The sequence below is a fragment of the Berghia stephanieae genome, chromosome 2 (genome assembly GCF_034508935.2).
Source record: "Berghia stephanieae isolate SIO BIC M18660-M18661 chromosome 2, UCSD_Bste_1.3, whole genome shotgun sequence".
Taxonomy (NCBI): Eukaryota; Metazoa; Mollusca; class Gastropoda; order Nudibranchia; family Aeolidiidae; genus Berghia; species Berghia stephanieae.
In genome coordinates, this window is record NC_088361.1 from 76,112,272 (window position 1) to 76,128,433 (window position 16,162).

Here is a 16,162-nt window from a genome sequence, read left to right on the forward strand (position 1 = left end):
TTGTTTCAAAACTGTGCTGAAAATATTAGCTTTTCTTTAACTTTTGACATTTTGAAATCATATTTCCTCTATTAAATAAAACAAAAATGTCACATTAATAATTCTTATTTCGTCGATTGTTTAATTAAATGTCAAAAACCTGTCAACAAGTGAAAAATTTCATAAATTTGCAGGCATTTATTGGTGTTTTATAAATTTAAGAGCATGTTACATAAAAATAAATAACTACAAAAGTATCAATTGGATTATTGCAAAAATGTGTGTGCATATTATAAAATGTATGTTCTAAGCTCATACCAAATTTTATTTCTCTATTTAAATTTTCAATGCCCGTATCCAAGGAGTTACCTTTGCCCATTGATTCGACTGTGCATGAAACAGGTGCCTCAACTTCAAAGTCGATTTCCTCAAAACTTGGTTTTTATACTCTCCCGACTTCAATCGGTCATATCTCGGCAATGAATAATCAGAATTTTATAAATTTGGTTTCCAATATTTATGCATAATATAAGCTTTGATTGGGTACAAAAAAAAACAAAATTGAAAATCCTGGGCGAGGAGTCACATATGATCAATTTCTTTAATATCAAACAGCATTTTGTTCAGGATAAAACAAATTTTATTTGATAAAAACAGAATGAGAAAATGACTTATCTTACATGAGATACATTGATTTCAAAAGTGGTGCATTATTTTGCTGTTGTATAGTACATTAAATTTTGGGCCCTATTAAAAAAATGTTCATTCAATTTATTCAAGTACTCACATTTGCAGATTTCTTTCCAAATGGTCCATTTTCTTGCTTTAATAGAGATCTTAGTCTAACCGTCTCTTTTGCTAAATTGTCAAAGGTTTGTTTGGATGCTCCAGGAACGAATAGCTCTGCATCTTGTATATTCACACTGTACAAAACAAAACAAACAAAAAAATAAGAAAAAGAGAAGTCAGAAAAAATCATAGATAATTAATTGTACGTAGAATGAAAATTGTAACATTTAAAAAATTAGGAAAACAAAAGAATCTGAGTGAATTGTTCCAATTTTCCAAAATAAAGAAGGGCATGACAAAATACATATATACAAAGAATTTTCAATAATTAATTAAACGCTTTAAAATGAAACTTTCCTCAACATAAGGAACTAATTTGTATGTATTAAGTCTACCTAGGGTCTCCATTACTGCAACCAGGCTTTCATCAGTTTCTATCACAAATGGAATGATTTACGTGTAAATTTATTTAAGTCACTGACAAGTGTGATTAATGTTTACCATCAATACAACCCTCAATAGAAAATCTGTATTTTCCCTTTAAAAGGGCTTTTTATTCTTCTAATACACAACACTTTCAAAACTGTTAACTATAAGGATAAGACTTTAATCTCTGATGAGAAATTGGAATTCTTTTTTTTTATCCCATAGCATCAAATTTCAAAAGCTCCAGCCTCCATAGTAATATTACAGTTGACTGACATATGTGCCTTTTTCATAAACTATTATTTCACAATTATTGGATGGCACACTTTAAAAGAACTGAAAATGATCGACATCACTACTTGTGGACCTACCTATTTGACAATCCATTTTTGTCAAGTCTCTTTTGAAGAATTGAAATCGAAGTTTCTAGAGCTTTGACATGCTTGGATAGTCTGACATTTTCTTGCCTGGATTCCTTTAAAATAAGTTGAATTGTGCTCATACCACGATATCTATCTTTATAAAATGTCAACTGATTTTGGAAGTCTTCTGTCACAATTTTCAAACTGTTGAAGCGTTGTCTGTTACAGGAAGAAAAAAAAAACAACACAAAAAACAGATGAATCAGTGCAAACACTTTTTCAATGCACAAACAAAACTATAAATTTGAGACATTTAAAACATTTCAAAAATCCATGCTAAAGAAAAAAGTATTATTTCAAATGACACATCAAAATAGTTATATATAAAATACAGTTTGGGGGGGGGGGGGGGGGGGGGGGGGGAATGGGTGATTTCATTACTTATGATCATTGATCCTATTTGTATCATCATGCATTCACATGTGCAATTTTAAATTTTATATACAACAGAGTTATAACAATTTAGACAAACATCTAAGACGATGCCCTGTATTGTTATTGTTATATTTACCTCAATAGACAAATACATAGTCTTGATAAGTTGTTCCGATTATGAAAGTCATTCTTGGAATAGGTTAGTTAGAATGCCACATAATTGGAAAGATATCTGCGAACCGGTGCTGTTCCAAAAAAGTGGCTTGTACTGTATTATAAATTTATCCCTTTACAAGCACCAAGTCTTCTTAATCTACTCCTGTTTGCTTTTAAGGTTTGTTTTTAAGGGTTTTATGGTGCTTGCAACACATTTAGGTCATATCAGCACCAGTAAAAAGGAAGAAAATTGGATAGTAAAAACATTCTAGATGTACAATTAAAAGGACTTGAGGAAAAAGTAAGAAAAGGGGTATGGTTCAAATAGGGAACAGATGTAGAGTCCAAGAGCACACTATCAGTGTACTTATTTTGAGATCACCTAATAGTCTCACCCAGACACCAGCACAAGATCCCACTAAATGGAATAATCATATGTTAATTTTTTTTTTTAAATAACAGTACATAACAGAGAGATGACTTCGGCCAGGGTCAGGACAAAACCAAGTAATCTCATTCGAAGACAAAGACAGAAAACAATTGGAAAACAGATACAAGGGGATAGAAGACACAGGCTATAAGCACAATCCAGCTCAAGGTGAAAAACAGAATTTATATATTACATAGGATATATCTAGATCGTTCAAGGACATTAAAATCGGAAAAGATGCCTTTGATGAATTTACTTGTGCAGCTGGCCAGTTTGGTATAGAAGAGATTTATAGTGGCTAAGTGCCTGTTATGCCCTAGCAACTTGGTTGTTAGGCATCACCCGAACGAGTCTAGAGTTTGACTGCCTTCCCCGGGTGCTATGTATTTTTGTATCCCACCTTTAGCCAATCAAGGTTTGAGCCTGATGCTTATATAAACATAGCGCGGGAAAGCAGAGGGGTATTTTGTAAGTATGTCGAGTTGAGCAGAATACCACTTTCGAGCGGTCCTGTTCTATATCTTTTATTTATTGTAGTGTTCCCTATTCGTGGATGTAAGGAAAAAGGATAAATGGATAAGTAGAGTTGTATCATTCTATTTTATGTTATACATTTTATTTAGTTACATAAACCTTGCTCTCCATTCATTTTATTCGTTATAATAGTCTGGCCGTGAAGCACGGACTTTCTCTTTCTCTCTCTTTCCCTCTAAATCAGGCTAGGCCCAGTGCAGTGGCCTGATCTTCTTCTCCGAGGAAACTTAATGAGTTCTCTTTCTTCTATCCTTCTAGTCTTTTCCCCTTTTCCTTTCTTTTGTCGACGTTTCGGGTTTACTGGCTTTATCTACTAACTGGAGAGCACCTGAAACGTCACAGTGCCGTATTAATCCGGTGAATCGTATCTCCATACCCCAGATGAAATTAAACGGAACTGTTCTATCAAAGAGATTAAGAAAGGTGATTGAATCAGAAATGAGATTTACTTTCTCCTCTATTTTTCATTTTGTTAATTCTGAGACAATTCTCAACATGCCCAATAAACTAAGCACTAGATTTAAGGTGTATGAAGGAGTTTGTATTGGTGAAATACAAGCGGCTGTGGGGGGGATGTAAGTTGCTGGGGGTAGATCTCTGGTAAGTCGAACATAGCAGATTGGGTGACCCGATGACCTTCTCCAAAAGAGATGGGGTCCTGATTCAGTATGGTATCGTGGCCCTGATTTTTTACATAAACCTATCAATAAATGGGTTGTAAAATTCGGACCAGAACAAGAATGCACAAATCATTTTTGTGATAGTGACGGCTCACAAGGTAAATATTCAAGTGGCAAAGGACTCCTTTGCTCGATGCTCTCAATTTTCTAAAATTGTAACGACATTTTCTCACATCTTGGCCACTCTGGGAAAACACTTATTCTCTAGTGATATAAGAATGTCTGATCTTTTAAGACAGACAGAGACATCCTTGATAGAAATGCTCACCGTCTCTATTCATATAGTAAATGATTTAAATGAGAGCCCTGTCGGGCATCTTCCATCTGCCGACTCAACTATAAGTGTTTTAACACCAAATTCTCTCCAGCTTGGGAGATCCACTGCAGACAACCCAGGTGGATATGAATAGTCTGGATGTCTGTACTCTAGATTACAACTAGCTAGATGTCTAGAAAAACAATTTGGGGAACATTGGTCCCAACAGTATGCAACAACTTTGGTATGACATAAAAAATGGAAAGAGGAATATAATAATCTCCAAGTAGACGACGTCGTACTTGTTTTAGACCCAGCGTCATCAATTTTCAAACGCCACTATAAGCTGGCTCGTATTGATCAGGTTTTCCAAGGAAAGGATGGAAAAGTTAGATGAGTAAGCCTGGCTTTTAAAACAATTCTTCAGGTAGGCAAGAGATGCCACAATTATCAAGGAGCGCCTGATACCATAATACAACATTCAGTTTAGAAGCTTGTTAGTTTGGTTACAGTCACAAACTAAATCTGGACAGTAAACTTCACCCTTTAGATGTATATCTCTGCGACTCGAACCTTGGAGTGTTCTGGTTAGACCAGAATTTTTTGTTATTGTTTAGTATTGCTTGGTGCTGGGTTGTCAATCTTTGTCAGTTTTCGTCACTCATTATTGTATTTTTACCATTTGCTGTTATTCATAATTCTTTCCACTGTCGTCATTGTTATTGTTATTTATAATGTGACAAATGTAAGTTTTCACGCCTTTATGAGCATTAGTAGAATCATTCAACATTCTTGGTCAGTTTCTTGAAAGTGAAGGTTCGAACCCACTTCACAATTAACTACTATACAGTTTTCACTATATCTTTTGTATATATTCTTGGAAGTTTCGGATTGTAGCCCATCTTATTTTCTAAACTGTATTGTCCTGGTAACACTTTCAACTTAAAGCACCAGAAATGTAAGTTTTTATTTTAATTATTATAATTCGTGTTTAAATTGTTTTAGGTCTACAGATCTGTAGCCCCATTTGTTCCCAGAGATATACTTGTATTAATTGTATTTAATAATCTTTTATCATTCCATACGTTCCATTCCTATTTCATTTAAAGGCCTATCATTTAATGGGCATTTACTTTCATGTCATATGAGAAGTATTCATGTTTTAACATACTACTTTTGTTTATTTTTCTTTCTATATTTCCATTTGATTATGATATTATATTATGTTTATAAAATTTAATGTGACCAAAATATAAATATTTTTTAATGTTATATTTTGCAGCGACCTTCCGTACATGCTACTACTGTACATACTGCTGCAATATTGCTGTAAACTTCTATTCTACGTAATTTTCTACCATTGTCCTGTTATCCTACTATAGTTTTCTTCATTCACCCATCGTCTATTAAACATCATCATCTTTATCAACAACAACATTCTCGTTTTTCATTTCATCTATGATTATGGCAGCATTCGGCCTAGTGCAATATATCATACTGTAATACCAAGATCAGTCTAATTTTTGGGAACCAACCGCAAGTCGAATTTTTGAGAACCAACCATTTGTCAAATTTTTGTATAACCAGATGACTTGCATGAAGATGGTTGAGTGGATGAGAAAGAAATATGGATATGACAAAGAGACCAGGGAGAGATTGAGAGAAAAGAAAGGGAGTGGGGAGAGAAAAAGAGGGAGTGGGGAGAGAAAAAGAGAGGGAGTGGGAATAGAGAGAGAGAGAGAGAGAGAGAGAGAGAGAGAGAGAGAGAGAGAGAGAGAGAGAGAGAGAGAGAGAGAGAGAGAGAGAGAGAGATAGAGAAATAGAGACACAGAGAGTTTGGTTTTTTTTTTTAATAGAAGGAAGTTGTAATGAATTCTACAGCAAAAAAAAAAAAAAAAAAAAAAAAAAGGAAGAAAGTAAAAAAGAAGGAAAAAAAGAAAATGAATGAGAAAAAAAAAAAAGTCAAAATTATACACCCATTTGCCCAATCTGGTCTTGTATCACTTTTGAAATGTGCAAGTCTGTCAAGGTTGATATCATAAAAAAACGAAAGTGATTCAAAGCTTTGCCAAAATTCATGCAACTGAGTACAGTATATGGCATAAGACACGATGGTGGCTTTTTTCTGGGATCCACCACAATCAGATGAATAGGTCACAATTCCCCAAAAAGTACATAAAAATACAAGAACGCCGCCGTGGATGAACAAGAAAATACGAGCACTACTAAGACGCAAAGCAAAAGCATTCAAGCGGGCTAAACTGAGCAGAACCTGGGATACATACAAATCGTTGCAGCGTCAAAGTAGGCGTGAAATAAGGCAAGCAGAATGGATGCACATTAACAATGTCATAGAAAAAGGACTTGAAACAAACAATACAAAGCCATTTTGGAACTACATAAAAAGCAAGAAAAACGATTCCATTGGTGTAGCCCCATTGAAAGAAAATGAAACCCTGTACATTAAGGGGAAGGATAAAGCAACGATCCTCTTGGATCAATTGAAATCTGTCTTTACCCCCCATGATACAACCACCCCACCGACATCACATAGGTGTGACCAATCTCTTACTAATATCAACATAAACATCTCAGGAGTTGAAAAGTTGCTGAAAAACGTCGATCCATCTAAGGCGTCAGGTCCAGATAACATCCCCAACAAAGTACTAAAGGAGTGTGCTGAGAGTTTGGCCCCCTCATTATGCATAATTTTCCAAAAATCGGTCGACACCGGGATGCTCCCTAATCACTGGCTGAAGGCAAACATCGCACCTGTATTAAAAAAAGGCAACAAAAATAAAGCAGAGAACTACCGTCCAATCTCACTGACGTCTGTAATATCCAAACTATTAGAAAATATAATCTGTAAGAACATGATGAACCACTTTGAGAACAATGACATCCTAACTGACCTGAACCACGGGTTTCGCAAAGGATACTCATGTGAAAGCCAACTCCTTATAACTGTAAACGACCTGTTGAGACTCCAGAATGCCAACACTCAGGCAGACATCGACATCCTCGACTTTTCCAAAGCATTTGATACTGTGCCCCACCAAAAACTCCTGCAGAAACTCGAAAATTACGGAATTCGTGGCTCTTTACACACATGGCTTTGTAACTTCCTCACAAAACGTACCATGAAAGTAGTCCTAGACGGCACGTCATCGGATGAATGTCCAGTCATATCGGGAGTACCACAGGGAACGGTGCTAGGACCCATACAATTTCTTTGTTTCATCAATGACCTACCTCTACGAGTAAAATCTCAGATTAGGTTATTCGCCGATGATGTCTAAATATCGACCAATAAAATCTGCAAATGATCAAAAATTGCTACAAGAGGACTTGAATAGTCTCGAACAGGGGGCTAATGATTGGGGAATGAAATTTAACGCAAACAAATGCTACATCCTCAGCACAGCTAAAAAGTACAATGAGACCTACAAGTTAAACAACACCGTCCTGAAACAAGTCGACGATAACCCATACCTTGGCATCACCTTCTCAAAGGACTTGAAATGGGGGAAACACATTAACAAAATAACCCAAAAGGCAAGCTGCACCCTCGCGTTTCTCCGCCGAAATCTTAGCCACACCCCAACGTCATGCAAACAAAACGCCTACCTCGCATTTGTGAGATCACAATTGGAATACGGAGCAGTTGCCTGGGACCCCTACTTGAAAGAGAATATTCAAAAACTTGAGAGAGTCCAGAGACAAGGCGCCCGGTTCATAACTGGGAACTATAAGAGCAGAACCCCAGGATGCATGACAAAAATGTTAGAAGAAAGAAATCTCATCAGCCTCCAACAAAGAAGAAAAGAAACCCGTCTGTCATTCACGTTCAAGATAATAACAGATCAAATACCATCAATAAAGGCAGACTCCTTTTTCACGCCACGACCAAACAAAAGAAAAATCCGAGCACTCACTTTCGCCAACCGCATAACCGAAAACTCCATTGACAGATACGCCACAAACAATTCGAACTGCTTCAAAATCCCACAGACAAGAACACAAAACTACAGAAATTCTTTTTCATCAGAACTATCTCGGAGTGGAATGGGCTGGATGAACTGGTCATCATGGCACCACACCTAAACGATTTCAAAGCCCGACTGACATGGGCCCGCACCCGATGAGGACGCCGCTGAAATACAACCAGACCATTGGTTTCTTCAGCGCCAACCATACAGACACAGATGTTTGACACGGCTGTAAATTTCACTATTTATGGAGTCAAAACACTTCAAATCAGTTATTAACAGTGCTAGAACCTGAACTTAGCCTGGAACTGATGACATGGTCCTAAAAATGAAAATCAAACAAAAAAAGAGCTTGCAACAAACCATCGCATTAAACTTGATTTGGAAAAATAAAAGTTCCGAACATTCCAGGCTCAGATAGTTGGATAATTTGTTGCTCTAATCCCCCTGGACAACAACATTGACGACCTTACAAATAAATTCAACAAGATAGTTCAAGAGACAACAGATGAGGTAATTGATCAACAAAGGAGAGAAAACAACTTTGGGTCACAAACTCAATATTTGAACTATGTGACCAAAGCCTTGCTCTGAAAAAGAACATATAACAGTCATCATTACTATCAGTATTATTATCAATATCATTACTACTACTATTTTAATTACTTTTTTCCCCTATTACAAGAGCTGTAACCTAACAATAATTGCCTATTTGGACAATAAAGATTATTATTATTAAGACATGGATGGACAGTACCACTCTCATCCACAAGGCAGAAAACAGAAAATGATGGAGCCAAATAGCTGCAGGATTGACTCTCATGTCTCCTCTATAATCAAAAGGAACATGAAACTGAGGTGAGGTGAGAAATATAAACGCTCACTGAAAGGACTCCATTTTTTAAAGGAGTTCACTTCCCTATTCTTCATGAGGACAGATGAGAATAAATTGATTAAATCATTAATCCTTATAACACAGACTTTTTTTTGTCCTGCATCTGTTTGGAATAGAAGGAAAAAAGCGATATAATCGTGTGCGGTTCATAGAGTCCCTAGATAACTGTTGTTGTAGATTTCATTCCAGTCAATGAGTGGCAGAAATAAAAAGGGAGACAGAGGGCATACTCAAACCTGCCTACTTGAAATACAGTAAAATTACTTTAAACCGAAAGAAACTAAACCGAAAAATACCTTAAACCGCAAAGAATTTAATAAATTGTACTAGTTTCTTCATTTTCTTTGTACTAATTCTTACGATGAACCGAAATACTTCTAAGCAGGACTTTCTTTAAACCGAAACAACTTGAGAGCACCTTCCCTTTTTCTCTCTATATTTTTCTTCAAAAATTCGGGAAGGAGGCCACACATAATAATCCCCGGCGATATTAAACAGAGCGTAAGTATAAGATGAGGGTGATGGGTGGGGTGGGGGGGGGGAGGCAAACACTTCAATCACTGCACTTGGGCTTGGCTAACACCACAGTCGCACAGACTGGAAAAGGAAGACAGCGGGTGACTGGCAGGCGAAAAATGAGGAAAGAGAGGGAGTTGGGGTGTAGAATCATGCAAGCGAGATGTTCTCGCTCGTGTGTTGATGCTTTGGAATTGACTGGATTTTCAACACGACGATAAGGAGGGGGGGTGGGGGGGGGGGGGGGGGGTAGACAACTTACCATTGAAATGCCATTTCATTTCCACTTTGTTTAAATGTGTGTGTGAGGAAGGTTCCTTTGAACCCAATGGCTTTTCAACAAAAGAGAGATGTGTAGTAGACAGCTTAGCATTGTCACGCCTTTTCATTTCCATTTCACTTCACCTCTGAGTAGCTGCGCATCATTCATTATCAATTATCGCACACGAACTTTCGATCTTATTTTAGCCTTGCATTTTACTTTAAAATGTCTAAACTAAAAGAAAGCACTGTGCTTACACGTTTGAGTTTAAAATCAAAATACTATGTGAAGTCGATGAAAAAAAAGTTGATCAAGACGGAGATATGTAAAATACACGGCATCCCGAACTCAACTCTTTCAACAATTTTGAATTGAAAACGAAAATCCCCAAAAATATTTTTAAAACACACAAAAAAAAAAAAAAGAAAAAAGATTAATGGTTACGAAGACGGCATTTATTCAACAACTCCATTTAACAGGAAACCCATGATACGATTAAATGAGCAAATTCCTTAAATAGTTACTACCCTTGAAAAACATTGCAAAACGGGAACTTGCTTTAAACCAAAATGTCTTTAAACCGAAATGGTTTAGAAGGTCCCCAAAATTTTGGTTTAAAGTAATTCTACTGTATAAAAAATGTGTAATTTTTAGGAGATAAAAATTGTATTCGCTATAGCCAATTTTAAAAATCAACAATTTACCCTCTCAAAGATTAATCAAGACTTTGTAGTCTAGCAATGACTGAGAGATGTTCATGAAGTTCTGAAATTGAAGCCAAAATGGCGTAATCCTACGAATTTTTCGTACTAGTAAAGCAGGTCTGGAATGCTATAGTATTTCAGAAATTTCCATACTATTTCCTTTTCGAAACAATCGAAAGCCCTTTAAAAGTCTATAAAAAACGAATGTATAGAAAGGAATTCCATTGAATATTAGCAATCTCTTCAAAGTGGTGTTATGTTGGCGTGAACCACATGTTGGAAAGCGAATCTGCTTTATAAAATCATATGAAACTTGATTTAAGATATATTTTTGCATGACAAGTGGTTTATAACAGCAAAAAAATAGAACTTTGTGTCTTTGATCATTTTGATTTTAGATTTTCTTTACTGCATAGCATCACTTTGACAAAACAATTGCACACCAGATCTAAAATGCTCCTGTATTGTAATACCTGTAATAGTCGCATTCTTCTTCCTTGCTGAGTTTGCTTTCTACTTTATTATCTGGATATGTAATTTCTGGCCCGAGAGGTATGTTGTTTTCAGATGACATCATCATTCTCAAATATGTTTCTTTAGAAATATCAGGATTTCTTATGTTCTGTGAATAATAAAATGATGAAATAATCATAAGTGATGATGATGATGATGATGATGATGATGATGATGATGATGATGATGATGATTATGATGATGATAATAATGATGATGACTCCAAATTCATAAGTTATGATCACATTAGATCTTGGTGTTGGAAACAAGAATTTACTTTGTCCAGCCAAAGCATTGTTGATTTGGCCCCACCATAAAAAAGCGTAATTTTCCTCTGCAGGCAGTGATTACCTGAAGTGATGGTCTCAGTCTGGCGGCCGACTGTCCCGATTAAACCATTTTCAGCTTTTCAACATTAAAATGAGCAACTCCATTCAAAAACTGATTTCAGAATTTCAGCAGGGTGAGAAAGACTGGTCACAAAAAAGGAGGAATTTTTCAAGCGCATAGATCCAGACTCATCCATGCAACCATAACCTATAAATTTGAATTTCACTCAAATTTACTGAGATGCATTCCAAAATGTGTCTCGCAGCAATTTCTGACACCACTCAGTGGAATTTCAAAGGTTGAAAGGGTAATACAACATATGGTGGTTGTAGTAGTGGTGTATGCAGGGACGATGTCTGTTGTAGTAGTGGTGGTGGTAGCGATGATGTTGATGATGTGGTGGTGATTGTAGTAGTAGTGGTGGTAGGGATGATGATGTGGTGGTAGTTGTAGTAGTAGTAGTGGTAGGGATGATGATGTGGTGATGGTTGTAGTAGTTGTATCATGTTAGGAATGATGATGAGGTGGTGGTAGTAGTAATTATGTTAAGGGTGATGATGTGGTGATGGTTGTAGTAGTGTCATGTTAGGGATGATGATGAGGTGGTGGTAGTAGTAATGTTAAGGATGATGATGTGGTGGTGGTTGTAGTGGTGGTGGTAGGGATGATGATGTGGTGATGGCTGTTGTAGTAGTGGTAGTGGTGATTATAGTAGGTAGTTGTGGTAGGGATGATGATGTAGTGGTGGTTGTAGTAGTGGTGGTAGGGATGATGTGGTGGTGGTGGTGGTTATAGTAGTAGTGGTGGTGGTAGGGGTGATGATGTGGTGGTAGTCGTAGTAGTAGTGGTGGTAGGGGTGATGATTTGGTGGTGGTTGTAGAAGTTGTGGTTGTAATGATGATGTGGTGGTGGTTGTAGTATTTGTGGTGGTAGGGATGATGTGGTGGTGGTGGTGGTTATAGTAGTAGTGGTTAGTAGGGGTGATGATGTGGCGGTAGTCGTAGTAGTAGTGGTGTAGGGATGATGATATGATGTGGTGGTGGTTGTAGTATTTGTGGTGGTGGTAGGGTTGGTGATGTGGTGGTAGTGTTGTAGCAGTGGTGGTGGTTGGGATGATGATTTGGTGGTGGTTGTAGTTCTAGACTATAGTAAATAACTAAATCTTAGTCCTCGTTAATGAAAACGGACAGCTTATCGAGAGGATGGCTGTCCAGTGGGGGAATTCCCAGTCACAGATTCAGAGCTTTTTGCAATCGTAAATTTTGAGCAGTAAAATTAAAATCATCATAACTTTGGAACCGTTTATCCTAGATCTAAAAGCAAGGTATAATATTAAATGTTTTTAAAGGCCTAGCTGTCTATGTAAAAAAAAAATCAATTATATTTTTTGAAAAATACCACACTTGGAATAGACTGACTTGAGCTTGCCATTGCCATTGGTTTTCCTAACGATGCCTCTTTTCTTTTCTTACCTCAAGTGATGGTTAGCTTCCACGAGATTACATTCTCCTATGAAATCAGAAAATTGATTGCGACTAGAAATGATAACAATGACAATCTCTCAGTCTCAAGTCTCAGACTCCTTACTTTATTTATTGTATTATATCTATCTATCTTGAATCTTGTCATTAGTCACAGACAACAAGGAGCCAGTCGCCCTGCCAGCAGGGTTGCCAGATTATTTTTCAACAAAATGCCAGGGGAAGACTCAAAAAATGCCAAAACACTCAAAAAAATGCCAAAGTCTGTTGACTCCCACCCCCACTAAGAAAACTACTCACTTTTGATAGACAATTTACTATCATATCCTGGTGGCTTGCGTGTTTTCTTGTCTTTTTTTTTTTTTTTTGAATTATACTAAATTTCCTATAGGGGTAATTTTTTACCTACTGACTACTAAGTGGAGTGAAAGTTAACAGGCGACCATGACGCAAATATACATGAGTTTTGCAGGAGATTCCCAGAAAACTTACGAGGATACTTGTCGAGGGCTGAATTTGAGTGAATATCTGAGGGAGGCAGGGCTAGTTCAGGGTGCGAGTTTTAATAGCAAAGTTTTCCGATGTGAAGAGATTTGTGTTTACGCGTTTAGAAATAATTAAGAAAAGGTGTCATTTGAAGTATAATATACAAGAAAAGAAAATGCCAAATGAAAATGCCAAATGCCAAATGATTTTTCTAATGCCAAACGGTTTTCAAAAATGCCAGATTTTTGGAATCTGGCATTTAAAATGCCAAACTGGCAACCCTGCCTGCCAGGGATGGGCCTTATTCGATACATTTTCAATAGAGCAGTATAATTAGGTGCCCCAAACGTAAACAAAGGTCTAGAAGCACATGGCAAACCACATGTTCCTGTCTTGACAGCTCACGTTCCAATGTAAATTATAGAAAAAAATAACCTTTAAAATTTGGCTGTTAGGTGGCAAAAGAAACACATATTCATAAATACTCAATCATGCATCAAACAATGTCTAGATATGGATATTTTATGGAACAAAAGGTAAAATTTATCAAAAGTTACAGTCTATCTATTTTTAGACCAGAGCAAATTATTGCGCTGGTGTGAACAAAATAAAAATTATTCGGAGCCTGATTTTCAGAATAATTTAGCCTTATATTATTATTTCTGCAACTGTTAGATTTTATGTAAACATATTTTCAATACTGAAAGTGTATTGCCTACAACTCAAACTACAAAATTGGGAGACCTATATTGTGCGTAAATTTTTCCGGTCCCTAACGAAAATCACCAGCAACTTGTTATTGTTTACGTTTGGGGCACCTAATTATACTGCTCTATACTACTCATTAAGGTTGAAATTAGTGAGTACTTGATACTTTTTGAGCATCTAATGTTGGCGTCAAAATAAGGCACTTATGTAGGTAACAACAAGATATGGAGTGAGTAGAAAAGTGCCAGAAGACAATAGAGAATAAATTTTTATTTTTCGCGGCGGTGGTGGGGTTTGAACCTGCGACCTTATTGGTACGACAACTCCGCCTGGCAGGTGAGAGCGTGGCTCTACCGTCTGAGCTATCCACGAACACAAAAATATTCGTATCAAACCCAAGTCATATTTCTAGAGCCCTCTCTCACCCACTTCTTGAGATCGCCGGCTCGTTCGCGCACAACCAGCGCGGAGTTATTTTTGACCAGCAGTTAAGCTTAACAGCCAATATTCTCAACACAAACATATAACATAGAAACGATTGAGACATTGAGTATGCTCCGGTATATGGGGTGAATTTTTTAATTCAGAAAAGTGAGTGGAGCAGGCACTTATGTAGGTAACAACAAGATATGGAGTGAGTAGAAAAGTGCCAGAAGACAATAGAGAATATTTTTTTTTTTTCGCGGCGGTGGTGGGGTTTGAACCTGCGACCTTATTGGTACGACAACTCCGCCTGGCAGGTGAGAGCGTGGCTCTACCGTCTGAGCTATCCGCGAACACAAAAATATTCGTATCAAACCCAAGTCATATTTCTAGAGCCCTCTCTCACCCACTTCTTGAGATCGCCGGCTCGTTCGCGCACAACCATCGCGAAGTTATTTTTGACCAGCATTTAAGCTTAACAGCCAATATTCTCAACACAAACATATAACATAGAAACGATTGAGACATTGAGTATGCTCCGGTATATGGGGTGAATTTTTTAATTCAGAAAAGTGAGTGGAGCAGGCACTTATGTAGGTAACAACAAGATATGGAGTGAGTAGAAAAAATTTATTCTCTATTGTCTTCTGGCACTTTTCTACTCACTCCATATCTTGTTGTTACCTACATAAGTGCCTGCTCCACTCACTTTTCTGAATTAAAAAATTCACCCCATATACCGGAGCATACTCAATGTCTCAATCGTTTCTATGTTATATGTTTGTGTTGAGAATATTGGCTGTTAAGCTTAAATGCTGGTCAAAAATAACTTCGCGATGGTTGTGCGCGAACGAGCCGGCGATCTCAAGAAGTGGGTGAGAGAGGGCTCTAGAAATATGACTTGGGTTTGATACGAATATTTTTGTGTTCGTGGATAGCTCAGACGGTAGAGCCACGCTCTCACCTGCCAGGCGGAGTTGTCGTACCAATAAGGTCGCAGGTTCAAACCCCACCACCGCCGCGAAAAAAAAATAAAAAATTATTCTCTATTGTCTTCTGGCACTTTTCTACTCACTCCATATCTCGTCAAAATAAGGAGACTGGCAACCATTGACTTACTGGCAACACGTGGTAAAGCATATGTTCCTACCATGGCCTACTAAAAGAGTACTATAGATACGCCATGATTCTTACTGTCAATCGCTCACCTTCCATAGCAATTTATAACAAAGATATTGAACCATAAATATATTATGGTTGTTAGGTGGCAAAAGAAGCACATACTCATAAATATTCGATCACGAATAAAATATTTATTTTATGAAACAAATGGTAAAATTTCACAAAATTACTTTCGAACTATTTTTAGACCACGGTAAAGTTGTCTGAACAAAACAAGATCTATTTGGACCCTAATTGTCCGAATAATTTTGCCATATGGTGACTATACGATAAATCTAACTAGTATAAAATTTCATTTGTGCATGTTTGTTTTCACTAAAAGTGTCTTATCTACAATTTAAACAACAGTAAACGGGATACGTATTTTGTGTGCTACGTTTTCCGGCTTCTTAATTCTTAATCACCAGCCTCAAACGCGAAACCAAACGATACGAACGATTTCAATTTCAGTGTTCGAGTTTGTAATTTGCATCGATTGCAATAGCTTTCCGGTCTTTAACTTTGGGTGTCTCACTCCCATTATTTTAGAATGTTTTGTAGATTTTTTTTCATTTTTACGATTCACTTCGTAATTTGACTAACAATCAGTAGCTTCACTCAACGATTCTTAGGTCGACGTTTCACTT

General features: G+C 37.0%; 1 protein-coding gene across 3 annotated transcripts in view; it reads right to left on the bottom strand.

Annotated features, from left to right (window-relative positions):
* LOC144965543 (uncharacterized) overlaps window positions 1-13,552 on the bottom strand; it is a 35,610-nt gene extending 22,058 nt beyond the window's left edge. Inside the window, exons 1-5 of one of the 3 annotated variants that reach the window (XM_078900969.1) lie at window positions 13,509-13,552; window positions 12,729-12,914; window positions 10,887-11,035; window positions 1,566-1,775; window positions 767-902 (exon numbers count right to left, since the gene is read on the bottom strand). In XM_078900969.1, the coding sequence (XP_078757095.1) occupies window positions 767-902; window positions 1,566-1,775; window positions 10,887-10,993 (453 nt within the window). In that variant the 5' untranslated portion in view covers window positions 10,994-11,035; window positions 12,729-12,914; window positions 13,509-13,552. Of the gene's footprint in view, window positions 1-766; window positions 903-1,565; window positions 1,776-6,619; window positions 6,820-10,886; window positions 11,036-12,728; window positions 12,915-13,508 lie in introns of those variants that run through there. The other 2 variants (XM_078900968.1, XM_078900970.1) reach the window with 2 other exon arrangements.
* Window positions 13,553-16,162: the final 2,610 nt, after the last annotated feature.